General features: G+C 39.0%; 1 protein-coding gene across 1 annotated transcript in view; it reads left to right on the plus strand.

Annotated features, from left to right (window-relative positions):
- The window catches only part of prex2 (phosphatidylinositol-3,4,5-trisphosphate-dependent Rac exchange factor 2), a 155,553-nt gene that overhangs the window by 68,928 nt on the left and 66,264 nt on the right, over window positions 1-20,361 (plus strand). Inside the window, exons 16-25 of the mRNA XM_056248832.1 lie at window positions 3,685-3,827; window positions 4,199-4,291; window positions 8,407-8,555; window positions 8,803-8,888; window positions 12,561-12,697; window positions 14,239-14,356; window positions 15,049-15,233; window positions 17,799-17,960; window positions 19,763-19,982; window positions 20,076-20,283. Of these exons, the coding sequence (XP_056104807.1) occupies window positions 3,685-3,827; window positions 4,199-4,291; window positions 8,407-8,555; window positions 8,803-8,888; window positions 12,561-12,697; window positions 14,239-14,356; window positions 15,049-15,233; window positions 17,799-17,960; window positions 19,763-19,982; window positions 20,076-20,283 (1,501 nt within the window). The remainder of the gene's footprint in view (window positions 1-3,684; window positions 3,828-4,198; window positions 4,292-8,406; window positions 8,556-8,802; window positions 8,889-12,560; window positions 12,698-14,238; window positions 14,357-15,048; window positions 15,234-17,798; window positions 17,961-19,762; window positions 19,983-20,075; window positions 20,284-20,361) is intronic.

A 20,361-nucleotide genomic window follows, 5' to 3' on the forward strand; every position in this document is an offset into this window, starting at 1 on the left:
TTGTTGTTTTTATTTTGCACCGGCAGTTATTGGGTTAATGCGGTGAGTTTGTAAAAGGCCGCTAGAGAGAAACGAGCGCGTGAGTTCGGCTGGTGCGTTTGTGTACAGTTGTTCTTGCGTTCCGATTGTAAGTTCAGAAACGGAGCCTCCCTTATCTTGTCGTTCAAGGGTTACAATAGTCCCTTTTCAGACGTTACAATAGTATGGATGTTTGAAAAAAAAATTAAGCTTTGATCATAAATTTAAAAGAAAAATTAAGAAGAAAATCATATTCACCATGGGAAAAAAAGCATTATACTCACCAAAACTACTGATTATTTTTTACACAAAATCCATCCTTATTTCTTTCCTCAAGAAGACTTAAATTACTCTGTTGTACAGGTTATCTGTGCGTTTCAGTTCCAACAATAACGGGTCTAATGCTGAAAGTCGAGTCCCGTCATATTTCTAGCATAAGTTTTAATTCGCTTTAGAGAGTGTCTGCTCGACAGAAGCAGTGGACACAGTCACCGCATAACCTGACGATGTGTACCGCTGTCCCATGCTCTCACACAGAGTTTTGAACGAAAGCAATGAGATCAGCGGGACTTTTGCCTTCAAAATCATTCGTGGCATAACTTACATTAGTCAGTTTTTACCCGGACATATCGAATAGACTTCGGTGACTCTGCGTTAAGCTCAGGCTGAATAAGGAATTTTTACCGGTAGGTTTGAACCTGCTGGGGGTCGAGGAGGGAAAGAAACATTAATTTGTGGGTTGAAAAACTATTAAATCTACAGGAATATATTTTAGTTTGCAGTTCGCTACAGATGCGGATAGCCTACTGACTACCAGTAATAGTATGCGCTCTGAGCATCCAATCAAAGAACGTGAAAATGCCGACGTTATTGTACGCCTGCTAGATGGCCCCGCTGCAGCAAAAGCGCAATCTGATTGGCTGATTAAATCTGACTGCTTATCTGATTGGTTAAAGCAACGGTTTCATTGCCATTCATTGTAAGCTACAGGCGCCCGCACTGTCGATTCTGAAGGCCTGAAGGCAGATTTCTTTGACCCAGGCAACGCGTGATGGCTGAAATATGATTGGATAAAAGCGCTAAAATAAATATACACTACTGGAAGCAGCGCAACCAAGAGAAAAGCTATGAAATTAAGAGAATGAACTATTGGGAATAATTTAATACTCATTCATGGAAAAAATATATTAAAGTGCAAGTCAGTGATTCTGATAGTGTTTAGGCCAGCAGAGAAGGCCTTGCTGGCCCTGACGGCCCACCACTGAAATAACATATCACACACTTTTGCTTTTTTTGTTTTGTTTTTAGAATGTTTTAAATGAAAAACATGCTGAAAAATGTTGATTTAAGAAAATGTTTTTTTGTAGTGTATGAGCTTATTTCACATTGCAAAACTTTTCCTCTAACTGGATTCTGCACATTCTCTCTCTTGACAACAGCCTTGACCTTCTCCACAATCCATGTTTGACTGGCTTGTTGTCATGGCAACTGTTTGTTTGCAGGATTCGGGTCTCATTTTCAGGGCACTTGATGCCAAAGTCCACATCATGCTCGTGTGACTCATTTATAGTCTAACATGGGCTGTTCCTTACAGCCTGCAATTCAGTTTCATACGTGGCCAACTACCAACAAATTTATGGAACGTAATAACTAGATTGGCACTTTCATTTTTTGGCTTTGAATGTGATCATGGCATTCATCCAAGCTGGTTCACTTGGTTATGTGACCATTAAAGCTAATTCAGAGTTTTCTAATCACCCATAGAAGTGTGGGTATTTGGGGGTATTTTTACTACAAAAGTGAAGGGATTGTTTAGAGCCCATGTTGCCCTGGTGACAGATTGAAATCCTGGCCTGTTCCTTTTCACGGGAACCACTTTCCAAAGAAAAGGCTTCCCCTCTCAATCTCTCTGTACAACTCTTGTCATTCCAGTACATTATGTGTTGCTCTCTTCTGTGTGGTACACAAATTCAATTTACACATCAATTTGATCCTCACAACAACAAAGAAGTTGCTATAATGTTACTTTTTGCTGAATCAGTTATACGACGACATTAAAAAAGATGCTGAAGTGAAATTAAATTGAGTAGTTATAAAATAACAGTAAATATGTAAGGATAAGCAAACATAATATAATAAAACGTCACGTCATGGCACTCAACATAACATACCATACTATACTATACTATCTGTAAGGAATAATTGACGAAGGGCCGTTGAATTATTAGAAAAATAATAATATACTATACTATACTATAACATAACACATAACATAACATCACATCATATAACATCACACACTCACCTAAAGGATTATTAGGAACACCATACTAATACTGTGTTTGACCCCCTTTCGCCTTCAGAACTGCCTTAATTCTACATGGCATTGATTCAACAAGGTGCTGAAAGCATTCTTTAGAAATGTTGGCCCATATTGATAGGATAGCATCTTGCAGTTGATGGAGATTTGTGGGATGCACATCCAGGGCACGAAGCTCCCGTTCCACCACATCCCAAATATGCTCTATTGGGTTGAGATCTGGTGACTGTGGGGGCCATTTTAGTACAGTGAACTCATTGTCATGTTCAAGAAACCAATTTGAAATGATTCGAGCTTTGTGACATGGTGCATTATCCTGCTGTAAGTAGCCATCAGAGGATGGGTACATGGTGGCCATAAAGGGATGGACATGGTCAGAAACAATGCTCAGGTAGGCCGTGGTATTTAAACGATGCCCAATTGGCACTAAGGGGCCTAAAGTGTGCCAAGAAAACATCCCCCACACCATTACACCACCACCACCAGCCTGCACAGTGGTAACAAGGCATGATGGATCCATGTTCTCATTCTGTTTACGCCAAATTCTGACTCTACCATCTGAATGTCTCAACAGAAATCGAGACTCATCAGACCAGACAACATTTTTCCAGTCTTCAACTGTCCAATTCTGGTGAGCTCTTGCAAATTGTAGCCTCTTTTTCCTATTTGTAGTGGAGATGAGTGGTACCCGCTGGGGTCTTCTGCTGGTGTAGCCCATCCGCCTCAAGGTTGTGCGTGTTGTGGCTTCATAAATGCTTTGCTGCATACCTCGGTTGTAACGAGTGGTTATTTCAGTCAAAGTTGCTCTTCTATCAGCTTGAATCAGTCGGCCCATTCTCCTCTGACCTCTAGCATCAACAAGGCATTTTCGCCCACAGGACTGCCGCATACTGGATGTTTGTCGCTTTTCACACCATTCTTTGTAAACCCTAGAAATGGTTGTGCGTGAAAATCCCAGTAACTGAGCAGATTGTGAAATACTCAGACTGGCCCGTCTGGCACCAACAACCATGCCACGCTCAAAATTGCTTAAATCACCTTTCTTTCCCATTCTGACACTCAGTTTGGAGTTCAGGAGATTGTCTTGACCAGGACCACACCCCTAAATGCATTGAAGCAACTGCCATGTGATTGGTTGATTAGATAATTGCATTAATGAGAAATTGAACAGGTGTTCCTAATATTCCTTTAGGTTAGTGTATAACATATCATGACAGAGTTGTGACACCACAGGACATGCCAATATCCCAAAAGTATTTCATGTCAGCTATGCAGGTTACATTTAGCACTACTGAATGAACATCAGGTATTATTTGTTCTAAAACACCTTGCTTTTTTTTTTGCAGTTTTGGAAAAAAGTGAATTTAAGGATGAACCTCTTCTGTTCCGCTTCTTTGCCGATGAGGAGATGGAAGGTTCCAACACCAAACACAAGCCCATAAAACACGATCTAAAAATAGTGGAGAATGTCATCGCCAAGTCGCTGCTGGTGAGAGATGTCGTCTGTAATCGCCTGCAGCTGATGCCACTTACAATAGCGCATGTTGGCGTGAGCCCATGTGGTTTTCATCCACTCGCATGGGGCTTTTCTGCTTCGCCACGTACAGGGGGTCTGAACTCGGGCCAGCTCTGACTCGAGAGTCTTCACCAGTAATTATGCTTGACTGTTCTAAACCAGCCTCTAATTACATTTAAACATGAAGTCAACTGGTTTGACAGTCTAGGCCCACGAGAGACTGAAATTCACATTCTAGGAGCGTCTCCAAAGCATGAATCGTAATAAAATATTACTGCATGCATGACACAACAAAATCTAGCACTTAAGTCATGATAACTGTGAAATGTCTACTCTGATTTCAGATAAAGCCAAGTGAAGGAGGTTATGGCTTCACGCTAGAAGATCGAAACAGAGTACCCATCGTCAAATCAGTGGAGAAAGGCTCCCATGCTGAGGTGCGTGTGTTACCTTTATGGGTGATTTAAAAAAAACAGACATGGGTCATAAGGTCACTGAGCCCGTTTTGACGAGCTTGATTAGCTGATTCAGGTGTGTTTAATTGGGGTTGGAGCTGAACCCTGCTGGACAGTGGCCCTCCAGGAGCAGGACTGGACACCCCTATGATATGCCGAAAACTCCCAAGTCAGCTTATTGAATTAACCCGTTGTCCCAGTTTACATGCTAACCAATAACCCAGTAACGCAATTAAAGTTGACAAGACTTTAAAGACTTTTTCTATTAAAAAATCAGGTTATTCCCCGGTAGTGATTTATTAAACATCAATCATTCCGTTGGTTATGTGAGATGTGATGTTATAATAAATAAGCAGAATTTTGACACTACCACTTCTACTTCAGCTACACAAGATGAGAACACATTTTCTAATTTCTTGGGTCAAGAAAGATTTGGATTTGGCGATGTATTTCCTCCTCCCCTACCACGATATGGTAGCATTTAAATAATGTAAGTGTGCCTATCACACATGCACACTTCAATAAGACAACAGAACGCAGGTTATACATGCCAGGTGAAATCGGGGTACGGTCCAAAAATCTAGTTGTCAATCGGTTAATTCTTAAGCCGTTTATTATCTTACTCCGATAAAGGAAAACTGGTCACACGCATTGTCTGCTTGTTAAAGCTATTGTAGGTAGGATTTTTTTAAAAAACTTTTTACCAAATTTGTTTAAACTTTCTATATATATCAATGCATAATTAAAATGTAAGTACTCTGGAAAAGAGAGTATAAAAATCGAGTGTCTGTAGTCCTCTCAGGGCTGTAATAAACACAGCTACTTATCTCCATTCACTTCCACCCCCTCCATTCTGGGCTCCTTCCAAAACCACGCCCCCAAAACACATGAACGCGCGATGCCGACAGCTCACAGCTGTAGGACGCGCATACCAGCGCCGAGCGGAGAGGAGCAGTGCATGTAGTGACATCATGTCAGACTCACATGTAATAAAATACCTAACTTTATCATTATGAATATAAACAACTAACATGGCTGTTAGTAGGCCTACTCACTATCAAGCTAGCATATCGATACTGGTAAAGTTTAAAATATATTGAGTTTGATTCGTTAACGAGCTAGTAACATAAAGCAAAGCTAAAAACAGGTTGCATTGATACACGTTTTCCCATTACAATCAGTTACACTGTGATGAAGGTGAATTTCGTGTAAGATTCATAACATATACGCCGTGTTTTGCATGTAATTGTGTCTCTTACTAGTCTCTTACCCTCCTCGAGTCAAACGAGTGCGCGCATGTGGGCAGCGCATGTAGCAGCGGGGGTGTTGCCATGGTTGCGAGAGAGTGACAGTCGCCTAAGCCAATCCTTTGTTTCGTCCCGGAAGGAAATAATGAGCTGTGTTTAGTGCAGATTAAACGGTCTAGAGTCACTCGATTTTTATACTCTTTTTATCAGAGTACTTACATTTTAATTATGCATTGATATATATAGAAAGTTTAAACAAATTTGGTTAAAAGTTTTTTAGACCAAAAACGACCTACCCTACCTTTAAGCATAACCTGGTTAAGAATGTGCATGCAAACACACTCACTGTGGTTCTCAATTGGTTTTCTTCAAGAGCCAGATTTTACTTTGGATAATAAGAGAGGTGACCCAATATTTTTATCATACAAAAGTAAAAAAGAAAATGTTCTGAAAATTATGCAATACAGCATGAAGCCCAAATAAGCCATGGTTATCTGTTCTAAAATCATTGTAATCCACAGCTTCATACATTCAAAATATATCTGTTTATACAGTTAATAACTTGTGGATAACAAATAATTATTATTTTGTGAAGAAATGTAGTTCTTCAGTAATGCCAATCATAATTGAGGTCCAGAACAATTCATTTTGTAATTATTTCAATATTAATTTAATTAAAAGCTTAGTTAATCATAATGCTTAGTTAATGCTTAGTATGCTACAGGCTGAATGGTAAAGGTGACCATTGAAAAAACTACTTTTTGATAATGGCATGTCATGCCATGCCATGCCACTATGTTGGCTATGTCACGATGTGGGTTTGTGTCCTGTCATGTTCTTTGGTTCCCAGTCTTGTCTATTAGTTTTCCCAGGTGTTTCTGATTTCTCACGCCCCCTTGTTATCTTGTCTAGCTCGTTTGTCCCTGATTATTTAAGCCCTGTGTTTCAGCCTTGTCTTTGTGAGTTCTTGTTTAATGTGTAACGCTAGTGTTGGTTGTTCCTGTATCCTGTTCCTGAGTCCCGAGTCTTGTATCCAGTCTAGTCTTTATAGTTTGTAGTCTGTTAAATAAAGCGTGTGCTGCACTTGGATCCAGCCTCTTCTCTGCTTCAACCGCACCACGTTACAGGCATAGTCCATTTTTGCATATAAGAAGTGTTTTCTCCTATCTTTACAGGTTGAAAAGCCTATTAATTTGGCTTTCATAACTAAGCTTGATTAATTTGTATTTTACTATTTTGTTATATTAGGCATAGTTTTTCTTTATTCTCCGTAACCCTATCAGACAAGACCTGCGGGCCATTGGATAGGTCACGACCCACCAGTTTTGCCTTCAGCATTTCTACTCAGAAATACATTTGAGAAGCCTAGCCTTTATATTCACATCAAGTCTAAGCATAGTAAAATTAGAACAAAAAAAAATAAAAATAGTGTGGAGGGGTTTTAATGGGAAAATGTACACCCCTGTTGTCAGGCTCATCTTACACTCTTAAAAATAAAAGTTCCAAAATATGCTTTTGATGCCATTGAAGAACAATGTTTGGTTCACCAATAAACCTTTCAGTGATCTTAAAAGAACAAATTTTTTAGTGTGAAGAACATTTGAATAATCTAAAGAATAATTTTCCACTATAAAGAACCTTTTGTGCAATGGAAAGATTCCATTGACGTTAAAGGCTCTCAATTGAACCATCAATGGCAAAACAGAATCTTTATTTTCAACAGTGTACAGTAGGTGTTACTCGATCTGACCAATTAGGCATTTAAACATCAATTGAATCCCTAAACCTTCACAATTAACACTCTTTATTTGAACTAAATTTGTGGTAATTAGCATTTTCATGTGTGCCTTTGTAGGCTTATAACAGAAATAGACATCAAATCGTGCCATTCTTGAGGTTCCCTTTTAGTGCTTTAATATGTTTGATCTGTTAGATCAAACTCTGGTAAATGTGGTGAAGTGAAGTGCTCAGTTTTGACATAGAGAGAGTAATGCTACCCAGACCTGAAGTAACTTGTGCATCACAGTACGGGATCCATGCTGCATTGCATGTGGATCTGCTCTGTATGTTTCCAATGAAGAGCATAGTGAAAAAATGAAATAAAATCCAGCTGTGCAGTTACATAGATGAAGAGCTGTCTCGTAAAAATAGCAAAAAAGGTTTGTAACTGATTAAGAGACAGTGACAAAGAGAGAGGGGAAAGTGAATGAAAAAAGGAAGGAGAAAGCAACGGAAAATAAGAAAAGCTGCCCAACCATTTTTCTCAATGGAGAGGAAAAACATGAGCCGGAAACAGAGGACTGTGCATTTTATTGTTGGAGGAGAATGGTTATATTTATAGCAGTCAAGAGACGTGTCCAATCCATTCAGTGAAGCACACAGTGAATGGATTACATCCACTTGAGAGCTCAGAGTAGGAAGTTGCACATATGGATGAAAGAATTGAACCGTGCACCTGTGAAATGAAATTAAAATCGATGTATTCATCCATCCATTCACACAGAAGATATAGATTAACCCTGAAACCTAAAAAAAATCACACATTAAAAATGTCTGATTATTTAATTAGATATGATATTTAATTAGATAGATATGAAAGAAAGACGCAATGCTCAGAATTAGAAACAGTATTTTTCTGATTTCTCAGAAGTCTCCTTTTTAACCTTTTTTAAAATTACTTTTAAGCAACTGGTGTCAGGATTATTTTAGTGGATGTATGACGTTGATTAACACGGGTATAGTTCATCACATCAACTTCATCCAATGTGACACGAAGTAAAATCTAGGTCTAAGATGTGAAATCATCTAGGTTAAGAGCTTATTTGATGTTCCTGTGTGTCTCTTTTGCAGATGGCTGGTCTGGAAGTGGGAAAAAAGATATTTGCCATCAATGGGGACCTGGTCTTCTTGAGACCTTTCCAGGAGGTGGAAAACTTTCTAAAGCAGTGCTTCCACAGCAAAGGTCCACTCAGAGTACTGGTCAGCACCAAACCCAGAGAGTGAGTGGAAAACCTCTCGACTCCTATGATCTAAAGACTTCAATACACCTGAACTATGTTGCCATACAGGCTACAAAGTCTGATATCAATTAAAAAAAGAACCCTGCCAGATAAACATCCTTTTATTGATTAATATCAGCTTGATATTTAACTGCAACTCAGATTACACAACACACGTGGAGCAGTGGCTGGAAAATGTGACGTTTTAGCTGCCAAATTGATGTCTGTGTGTCTATCTGCTCCACAGAACTGTGAAGATCCTAGACTCTGCAGACGGATTGGGCTTTCAGATCCGGGGATTCGGCCCATCTGTGGTGCATGCGGTTGGCAGAGGTAAGAGCGAACGGAGAGAAAGGAAAAACTGGGCTGGGCTACAGGAAGTTACTTATGCCCTTTATCCTTCTGTGTTTTTGAACCTCAGCTGGATCACAGCTGGAGCTGTAGGTACAGGACTGGACTTGAGCCAGACTGGAAACTGCATTACACACACACACACACACACCACACACATCTATATATAAATAGATAGACCCGTACAACTCTCACTTCCTACTGTGTCTGAGGTGCTCTTTTATCAAACATGGTGAGAGATGAATGAAAAAGAAAAACCAATCCAGCTTACACTGTCACTCCTGAAGAGAACAAGAGATAGAAGAACACTCCGTGCTTCACACCAAACCAAAGCTGCTTGCATCCAGAATGTGTCAGAATGTTATCAGCATTGGCTGCTCGTATGCGGGGCGTTTCTTTGACAATCTATCTAAAGATTTTTTAATCAAGTTCAAATAACTTTTAAAATTGATTAATTTTCAAATGATTCCTAATTAGAGTAAATAACATCTAAAATAAATATACATATAATTACAGAAATTATGCTTTTGTTATTTACTTTACTTTTAAATTAAATATTGTGATATCATAAATATAGTGTGATGTCATATTTCTGCTTTATATTGGCCACCGGCCACCATGGTCTCTAAGATATCAGCATCAGGCATCAAAACAACCCATATCAGTTGACCACAAGTTTTAACTAGCTTAATCTGCAAGACGTCATTAGTGAACCAGCTTAGCCAGAAAGGCTATTTTGATGGCTGACATCTTTGGAGGGTGAGGTTTTAGAGAAATGCCATGTGTTTGAAGTCTTGTTAACTTGTTAACCGCCCTCCTCAAGACCTCCTAGCAGGTCAGCCTGGTATGCCTATAAGATCGACATAGTGTGCAGCCATGCTGCCGAATAAGCTTAACCCACCAAAGCCGAAGTTGTTCTGATTGGCTTGGTGGGTAACGTCGGGGCCTTCAGGGATGATGCTGACTCAGGGGAGAGATAGCTTGCTAGCGTCTCTTCCATCTTAGGCATCGCCCCATACCGTGTTCTTTTAGTCCCAGGATGGAGTAATAGTTGGAAGTCTGAGAGCTGAAGACACAATGAAATACTGGTTCCTCCACAATCTCGAATCCTCGGTGTGAAAAAACAGCTTGCTTTTGGGATGAACGTCCTGCTTCCTGGCAGTCTATATTTAACCTGGCCACAGCACGAGTCACAACCAGGAATGTGAGGTGGCGAGTCCTCAACATCTCCTGCATCGATGCTAACAATATCCAACTCCTCAGAGCTGGATAACCTCACTTCGGGGTGGAAGAAACCGCAGACTGTGCTTCCAGACCCTGAGATAATGCACTGAATCCAGCAGGTGAGGGTAGAGAAAAGGCAGTGCCCATCTCTAACCCCTCTGCTAGATCCATTTGCGAACCCCATGACCTGAATCGTCTCTCTGGCTTAGCAGCAGCGGGACCAGAGCCGTGAGGAACACGAATCTGGGCGCCCTCCACAAAGAAAGCTGTAACGGAAGCTGTTCACAATGCACACAATCAGCTCCATCAAGAGCTGACAGGGCATTCTCCTCTCCCAAACAAACGTATCCCCACCAGTAATGTAGCGAGGGCAGGAACACATAATTAGTTGTTTGCTTGCCATTATACAGCTCTTTATATAGACATTCCGTCACACCATTGGACTACTTTACACGTGCTTCACAACGCAATCATACAGAGTCGTTCCCACAGCGTTGAATTCTCAGATGCAGTGCGATTTCCTTTGAAAGGCAACAGCACTGACTAGCATAAATCGTAGAAGGTATAGACATTTATGCTAGCCTAAGCTATTTTTTTCAGCAGGGTAGTACCATAAGGATTTGAGTTTCTCCTCCCACATTTAGAAGGTCGGCTCCTACTTCAAGTGATTGCTGTTCATAAGCTCAGCGGGGAGTTATGATAATTATTTACCCTGCCTAATGTGCTTGCTTGTTCTTAAAAATTGCTTTTACCTGAGTTTCACTGGCTGCCGGAGGAAAAGAGCATTTACTCAGAAAAAGAAATGCAGCATAAAGACTTCAGACCATGAAATGTGATTAGAGAAACAGGGGCCTTTTACAGAGGTATGCACTTTTAATACAGACAGAGATATTCAGTATAAGCTCTGTGTTTGTTTAGGAGATTATGCAAACAATCTATGAATATTTAGTCTCTCCAGTTAAACTTTAAATGTCGGCCTGACCTTCAGACAACTTTTATAGGAACCACACATCATCTACAGATAAACAGCTCCTGATTTTACGGATGTGTTTTGCTTTTCTGAAAACTAACTAGAGTCACATTCATTTCAGTTTACAGTACCACCTGCCGTAATGCAGAAAGTGGCGCCCTTGCCAAGTGGATCTGTCTGTGGATCCTAACCTTGGGGTCAAACTGTTAATGTGATGTGCTTGACTAGCATTTGGATGTGAACTTTAAAAGAAGAGTAACCACAGAGAAAATCTTGTCTATTTTTCATGCTCTGCTTATGCAAAGCTTAAGTGGCTATTTATGGGTCTGTTTGTAAAAGTCAGATTGTATGTTTTAGAAGATTTGTGTTGATTTGTGATGATCCCTTCCTCATTTTTGAATGCACACTCAAAAACATGGCTCTAATCCAAAACATACAACCTTATCATTAAGTGATCAATTTGAGATGCTTTACATGGGCAACCACTCAATGTCACACAAATAGCACTCCGCACAGGAGAGTCAATAGAGTTTGCATGTTGCTAAGTTAGCATTTTGCTAAGCTAATGGCTTGATGCTCTTGAAGTACTTGAAGTAAATGAACACACAAATAACACATTGAACACTCAATATGGTTTAGCCTACATGTTTCCAATTAAATTAGCATGTTGTTAAACTAATGGCATGAAACTGTAGTTAACATAATACATAATATTTTACTAAGTAAAATAGTAAACAAATAGCACTCTGCATGGGGATAATCAGTAGTTAGCATGTTGCTAAGCTAATGGCACTATTCTCGTTAGCAGAATAATACTTCTGGCATTATGCTATTCTATCTTTAGAATTTGACCAAATTAGATATCTTAAGATGGGTGCACACTGTGAGATTTTGGCCAATATTTGGCCGTCTGAGACAAATTTAGCAAATCCTTAAAGATTCCTCTGATCCTAGGCTAAAATTATTTGATCGTTAGTTTGACATGTTTACCGACAGCTGATTAATGACTGTTGTGATCAGATTTGACCTGTTAGAAGATTTTACTCTCAGACCTGCAGTGTGACTTCTTCTACAACAGCCGTCAAATTGTCTTCGTTTTTCAAGACAAGCCATGACCTTGTCATGAGGGATTTGTTTGTAGCCACCATTTCAATCCCAAGTGTAATGCAGCTCACATCACCGAAAGTGTTATTGATTGAAGATGTAAAACTCCGGACAGGTTTTCTTGCGTGCGTCTGTTTTTAACGTGTCTTGACTGTTGTACAGTCTGACATTTAATGACAACTGAGATCCTACAGTTTGACATGGCTTTCAGCGATGATCATGTTCGTACAGTCTGACAAGCAACAATCGTAAAGGACTATTATAAATCGCACAGTGTGCACCCGGCTTTAGCAAACAACACAAAAAGTTGCCCACCTTTTCAAACAGCTGTTACCTCTCTTCCTGTTTCTCAAAAGGCACTGTTGCGGCAGTTGCAGGGCTTCACCCAGGCCAGTGCATCATTAAAGTGAATGGTATCAATGTGAGCAAAGAGAGCCATGCCAGTGTCATCGCCCACGTCACGGCCTGCAGGAAGTTCCGACGACCCACACAGGTGAGAGTGCAAGCACCCCTTAGCCCCTCCATAAGTGCACTATTCCTGACCCTTTCTGAATAGTAAATATCTATAAACAAAACAAAGTGCATAGCAAAATTGTTGAACTTTGTGATCCGGTCTGGGTCATTGTACAGCAATAATAGCAGTAATGCTCCTTTCGCGGGGTAGAAGGCAGCTAGGAAACTGGATGGGGGTGTACGGGATATGGGTTAAGGAATGGGCCAGGCAGGCCTGTGTTGGAGGGTAATAAAGGACAGGCTTGGCACAGGCCGAAGTAGGACGGTGTGGTTGGCATGCTGGCGGGACTCTGGTTTTCATCAGGCATGGAAGAAAGCGGGGGGTTGCCCACCCTCCTACTAAGCAGGGATTTGTGGCCCACCATCAAGAGGAGTCTTGCATCTCAGTTGGTTAAACAGACAGAAGAGGATGTGGGGTGGATGTGCTTTAGACTGTTAAATGCATAAAGGCTGCGATATACTCACAGCAAAAAAAATTTTTCCATTGAAATGGCTGGATTTCGGCTGCGAAAATTTGCAGAACAAAGTTAAATGCGCTGCTTGCTTTCTTCTCAATAACAAAGTAACCACACAATAAAAATCACAGCCATGAGAAAACAGCAGTTAACAACGCATCTGATTATAGCGACGTGGATATGTTTGCACCAGCTCTGCAATCCAGAACTCCAGTAAAGTCAAGTCACATTTATTCATATAGCACTTTATACAATAGATTGCTTTAAAGAAAACAGCTTTACAGTATTAAACATGAAAAAACAGTGTCAGTGTTGCTTTCAACTTAGAAATTAGAATTACAACTTCAGTTTCCACTAAAGCAGCTCTCCAGTGTGTTCATGTATTTACTCATGTCTGACCTCAATGAAAGAAATGAACCGGAGAACGGGAGAAGATTTACATTTTAATGAATGCAGAGTAGTTCGAGGTTAGATTGAATGGTAGTTCAAAGGTGTTTTCAGCAGCAGTGAACTTTTGTTGAAAGTTTGCTTCGGCAGGCTGTTTTGAACTTGTTTCAAACTCGTTTCATTTTAGCCTGATTTTGTCTGAAGTTTTTTCATAACTTAATAAAGTTCTCAGTTATATTTCATTTAAGTATTAATCTTTTTTCCTAAATTCCTTTGGAGAAATAAAAATAGACATAAGTAGGCAATTTGTTTTTTTTTGACAAAGTAAGTGTATAGAACTATAAAAAAAAGGATAACATTACTAAAATAATTTGTTTGCTGAGAAATGTTTAAATCTCTGATATTCGATTGCAGACTTTGGTATTATATTGGTATCAAATGTTTGAGACATTGTTGAAATCTTTAGTGAAACTCAAGGAGAAACATGGTAAATTACCAGGGTTTTTTTCTTAGAGGAATCTTCTCCATTTGCTTTACATCCAGCCTCATTGATATCTAGGAGAAAACAAAAAGAGGTTTTAGCTTTGTGGTTTTTGTGTCCATGGGAGTGTGTAATCAACTTGCAATCCTTGTTCTGAAAGCGAGTCTGAAAAGGTTGTTTTGTTGTTCTTTATTGCAGCAAGACTCCATTAAATGGGTGTATAACAACAGCGAGAGCGCACAAGAAGACCACCAGAGAACCAATCAGAAGCCCGCCGCAGGGGAGAACGGAGATGTGTTTGAGTGTAAAGTTGAAGGTGCTGTTACACACACCAGTGCAAACGCTTACTGTACACACAAGTACACACTCTTTCATCCTCCCAAAAGTGATAATTAGTCTATTTCTTCGTCCTCTTAGACACTAACTTTACAAGTCTCACTTCCGTAGCCTCATGCAGAATTCACAGGACATGGAAACAACTCATTTGTATTTGTGATTTGGTATTTTGTTACCCAACAGGAAATAGATTGATGGCCTCTAGATGAGCTCCGGCCATCTAAATATCTGCCTTGTATTATTAACTTTATTCTGTTTTGATCTGCTCAGTATGGAAGCTTGTTTCCGCCACAGAATAAAACTTTTTTAAAGATAATTGCGACTTTTTTTCTCAGAATTGCGAGATATAAAGTCAGAATTGCCTGTTATAGTCAGAATTGCAAGATACAAGCTTGCAATTGCGAGAAATGAACTTTCTCTTAAAATTCTGATTTTTTTTTTGTGATTTTATATCATGCAATTCTGACTTTATATCTCCCGATTGCGTGTTATAAAGTCAGATTTGCGAGATATAAACATGCAATTCTGAGAAAAGTTTGTATTCTGACTTTATATCAATCAATTCTGTCCTTATAACACGCAATTGCGAAATACATTTTTATTCTGTGGCGTAAACAAGCTCCCATAGCTCAGACTGGTAACATTGAAACAACTGGTGTGTGTGTTCAACAGAAGTCATGGACAAGTTCAACACCATAGCCATAATAGATGGAAAAAAAGATCACGTTAGCCTGACGGTGGATAACGTGTATCTGGAGTACGGCGTCATGTACGAGTATGACAGTACGGCCGGGATGAAGTGTCACGTCTTGGAGAAAATGGTGGAACCAAAAGGCTTTTTCAGCCTCACAGCCAAGGTAGAGTCACATGAGTTCCCAAAGACACACACCAGCCGTTATCTCTGCTGTAGAGCACCAGTGAATTCATTAATACAGAATCAGAGGAGATGACAGGGTTTGTCTTGTACATTTGTGAGGGCCTCTTCACCGTTCACACATGACACACAGTCACTGATAGAAGCTGACAGCAGAGTATATTAAACCAAGTGTGTGTGACAAATAAAAAATGGTCTTTACGACCCCCTGCTGCGGAATAAAAGGATAAACACTTTAAATCACAGATCTTAACGCTGTGTGGAAACTAAGGAAGGGAGTCGCATGGAACTATTGTTCTTACAAAACGATATTTCTGCTGTTTTTTACTCACTCTGCCAGCATTTTCTTTGGCATTTTCATTCAGCAATGTTTATGATTGTCAGAACTATTAATAAAAAAATATTTTTCATTAAATAAAATTTCCTTAAAAAAAGCTATAATGTAATTCTGACATCTAGAAATTCATGAACACGTTTACTGGAAAACTGATCACAATATATAGCTCTATTTTAAACTCTTTTTAATTACCATTTAAAAAAAATTTGTTTAATGTAACAATACATTCACTTTCAAAAACATTAAAAATCTTACCGACCCAAACGTAGGAATAATTTGAATATGTATTTTCGACCAAATAAATGCAGCCCAAAAATACATATTATTACAATTTAAAATAACTGCATAATATCTTTCTGTGTGTTATGGCAAAGCTATTACTCCAGTCTTCAGTGTCACATGATCCTTCAAAAATCATTTTAATATGCTGAATCGGAAGCATTTTATATTATTGTTAATCTTGAAAACATGTATTAAAATATTTTTGTGGAAACCAGATACATTTTTTTTTCAGGATTCTAAACTTTTGAACGATATACATGTGATGTTGTGCTGTTATATATACACATTTGCCATTCTTTTTTAAAATCTATTGGCAATCAAGTATTGTGCAGTTTATTATCGCAGAAATCTTGATTGTTGCTGTCAGATGTTTTTGTATTCAGTCGTTCTCCAAGTTTTGAAAGAGTTTCATGTGCAGTGCCCACATCTCTCTGTTTTTGCGAGAGAAAGAGATACTGTTATGTGAAGTGTGATATCTGCTGTTGATCATTAACGTTTGCTTGAATATGTTTAGCATTGCATGCAGCATCCTGTGTGATCTCAGCTGTTCTGAATATCATGCTTGTTTGCGAATGAACGCCATATTTCCTTTCCCTAAAAATTGATTTCTGAGATTTACAATCTGCGTTAATGAACTAACAGCTGTCAGGCAAGACGTTCAGCGGTGGGGGCATCACAGCTTGACAGTGACGTCTCAGAAACGGACCTAATGGGACTCTGATGTATTGACATGTTTTACATATTATAGACTCTTTTTGTTTTTAATCCCCTTAACTGCCAGCAATTTCTGCCTTATTACAAACATCTGCTTGAGTAGGCCTGCTGCACTTCCTCTGGGAAAACTTTCTTCAGATGTATTTTAATATTTCAGTGCTGTTCGGCAGATTACATGCAATTGTTATGGTCTCAGCGTGCTCTTAAATTTCTTGTCTCCTCCATAGTTTTGCAGGCAGAGTCTTCTCTCTCTTATGAGAAAATACTTCTAGAACTGCGTGTATGTGTAAATGTTCACTCTAATTGGTGCTGTACTTTGGTTTTATTTTTTATTGCTCTATATACTATTACACTTTGTTGCATAGACAGCGGTAGAAGTGGTAATTGAGTATTGAGGGTTATTATATTATATTATATATATATATTTATTTTCATTAATTAAATAATATATATATATATATATATATATATATAATTTATTGCATATATATTATTATTTAATGAATATAATATATCAATCATATATCATATATGCAATAAATTATATATATATAATTTGTTGCATATATATATATATATATATATATATATATTATTATTATTATTATTATTTAATGAATATAATATAATAATTTCAAATTATATTTTCTCCATAAAAATGTTAATTAATAATTAAACCAATTAAATGACATACATTCAGAATTTATAATATAATATAATTAGTGTAGTCAAATCATGATCTAACATAAAAGTTTGTATAGTTTGTATATGTATTAGATTTGATTAATTGATTGATTGTGAATAAAATCACACCTGATTTTTCAATGATACATGACAAAAAATATTTTATAAGGAAATAAATATACGCAAAAGCTGTTTCCTTCTCATCGAAAATGAACTGGGAACTCATGGTTACTACCGTGTTAAATGGTCTTAACCTTTAAAAAACACTCCTATAATGTGTCACAGGACATCTACTCTTGTTTTAGTGTAAAGTTTTTACAGTCATACAAGTATTAATGAAATAAGGATTAGATGCAGTAGTTTTGGGAAAAGCATGCAGTGTTTCTAACTCACTTGACCTACAGCAGATTTGCTCACTTCATCTTCATTACTAACAAATGAATGGTGGAAAGCACATCTGTTATATGACCAAAGCTCTTTTTTTTTCTGCCCGAACCCACGCTCTATGTCTTTCTTTGTGTGGTTTGTCAGATTTTAGAGGCCTTGGCCAGGAACGATGAGCAGTTAGTGCAGACCTGCAGTCGACTGAGCTCCAGCACAGAGCTCATCCCAGAGGACCTGCAGACCAGATTCAGTGCCATGTGCGGAGAGAGACTGGAGCATATCAATCGAAGAATCACCAATTACAGGAAGGTCAGCACCAATTGTTTGAAACACTTCTTCTTAAAATGGGTTTGGGCTGGTTTGTGCTTGTGTAGCCAGTGGACCAGCATGACTGTTGTGTTCACTAGGAAAAGCTTAATGTCAAGGGATTTGTAAAATGTAAAATGAAAGGGAAGTTTATGCTGCTCTTTTCCATGCAATGAACATTTAATGGACCATAAAATAATGAAGGAAAAAAAGCTAAATAATACATGAAATCTAAAACTGAATATTATTATTTCTTATTTTAAAAGAATAAAAAATACGATAAAAGTAGCAGATATGACTGAAGATTCCTTCCTTGACGTTTCATTTGTGCATATTCAGATACAATTTTCATTTTTGTTTGAACTATTAATTTTAGCTGTTATTTTTTAAGCTTGTTGACTACGTCTTTGCTAGGTACAAAAACCTAGTTGTGACACCTGCACACCCACATCTAAAACACAACTATATGCTGGTGTTTTAAGCAGACTGGATCTAACTTATTTTGAATGTCTTGATACGTTTCTTTGGTTGGTGGCCTTTAAAAGGCTGCAGCTAAGAAAACTTCGTTTGACTTGTAGCACTTCTATTTAGGTTACAGAACAGGAAACCGTCCCACCCTGTCCTTTTTAACACCAGCTGGCCTTGATTGATGAAATATGCGAGTCCACCAGTACCAAGGGAAACGGGATTGTGCAAAATGTCATTTTTAATTTCCATCAGCTGCTTTTATTTGGAGCAAGAAAAGGAAAATATGTCTGCAAGCATCTGACCGTTTCCCTTGTTTTTCCGTGTGATCTGATTCAACATCCCACTCAGCACTGGATTAATTAGCCGTTGCTTCACCGGCTATAAATAGATCTGAACATCCCGTCCCGTTGCATAATTTCCCTTCTGCTGCGTTCTCAGTAGGGCCCTGTGAGAGGTCTGGCAGGGTCCGGACCCCGGACACGGAAGCTCCCTGTTTGTCAAAGCTATTCAGGAATGTGGGAAGTCAGGTCTGAAGGGAGGCTATGTGTCCAGTGCAGCTGTAACCCATCCAGCGTAGTCCGTGAGTGCAGCCATACCCGACCACAGCCATACAATTGTTATGTCATTGTTGGAAAAAGGCGAGGTTCAAAACCCTGCTCAAGGGGAACATTGAGGTCTTGTCAGATGATTTAATTACATACTCCTGTGCCTGAAACCGTAACTTCAAATGCAAGTTTAATGGTTGTAATTTCAGGTGCAGTGTGGAACCATTAACAAGCAATTTTGCTTTGTAAATAAATTACCCCTGATTGATAGATTTTCTACGAGAAGGGCATTATGTGTGGCCGATGTCAATGGACGTCCTTCTGTGTTTTATTACTTATGATTTTAAATGATTTTTTTCTAGTTGTTCATGATTACAGAACCAGCCTGTTGACTTGAACCACCTTAGACTGGTTTAAGTTTTTTCTCCCAGCACAGTTTAATATACTATCTGTCAAACAGGAACATCCATTGCCAGGATGAGTAGGTGATTCCGGTGGGCTGGTGTATTTATAGACTGTTTTGTATAGATTGAGCTTTTGTTCATTTTATAGATCTGAAGATTAAACTGGAGCAGGGCATGATGGGAAAGTGCTGAGCCATACTGTACTTTGCATTTTAGTATACCAGACTCAATCCAATGATATCCTGTGGCTAGCCCTTATTGAAGCCTGGCTGGTTGGAATTTTTTTTTTTTTCTTAGTACTGCAGTACTGGTTTAGATGATTTAGATAAAAAACCAATAAGCTCTTGTTCATAAACTGTATCTTACACTAATCCGTTTCTGCTCTCAGTTTTCACGGGTTTTGAAGAACCGGGCCTGGCCCACATTCAAGCAGGCGAAGTCTAAGGTTTCCCCTCTACACAGCAGTGACTTCTGCCCCACCAACTGTCACATCAACGTAATGGAGGTGTCTTATCCCAAGACCACTACTTCCCTTGGAAGTGCCTTCGGAGTCCAGCTGGACAACAGGAAAAATACTCTGGAGAAAGGAGGCCGCAATTCAGAGCAGGGTGAGTGAAAATATATTCCTAAATTGAATGTACAACTAGAGACTGCTAGGGAGCAATGAGTTCATGTCTATTACATTTGGTTTGTGCTTTCAGGTAAGCTGAACCCCATGGTTTACGTCCAGCATAGTATCACCAGCATGGCTGCTCCATCCGGACACAGTCTGAGCAGAGCTGAAGGTCACGGTCTGCGATTCCTGCTACGAGAGGATGACCTGCTCATTCTGGACGCCTACCACAAGCTTCTGACCAAACTCACCACTGTCGTCAAAGAGATGGAGTGCTACGCCGCCCAGATTCATGAGTATGACGTTTTTATTTGGTAATATCTGTTTTGTCATATGAACATGTTTAATATATGGCCTATCTGATATATCATCAT

This window comes from Rhinichthys klamathensis, unplaced genomic scaffold, assembly GCF_029890125.1.
Source record: "Rhinichthys klamathensis goyatoka isolate OS25496 unplaced genomic scaffold, OSU_Roscu_1.1 h1tg000059l_1, whole genome shotgun sequence".
NCBI classification, from domain to species: domain Eukaryota; kingdom Metazoa; phylum Chordata; class Actinopteri; order Cypriniformes; family Leuciscidae; genus Rhinichthys; species Rhinichthys klamathensis.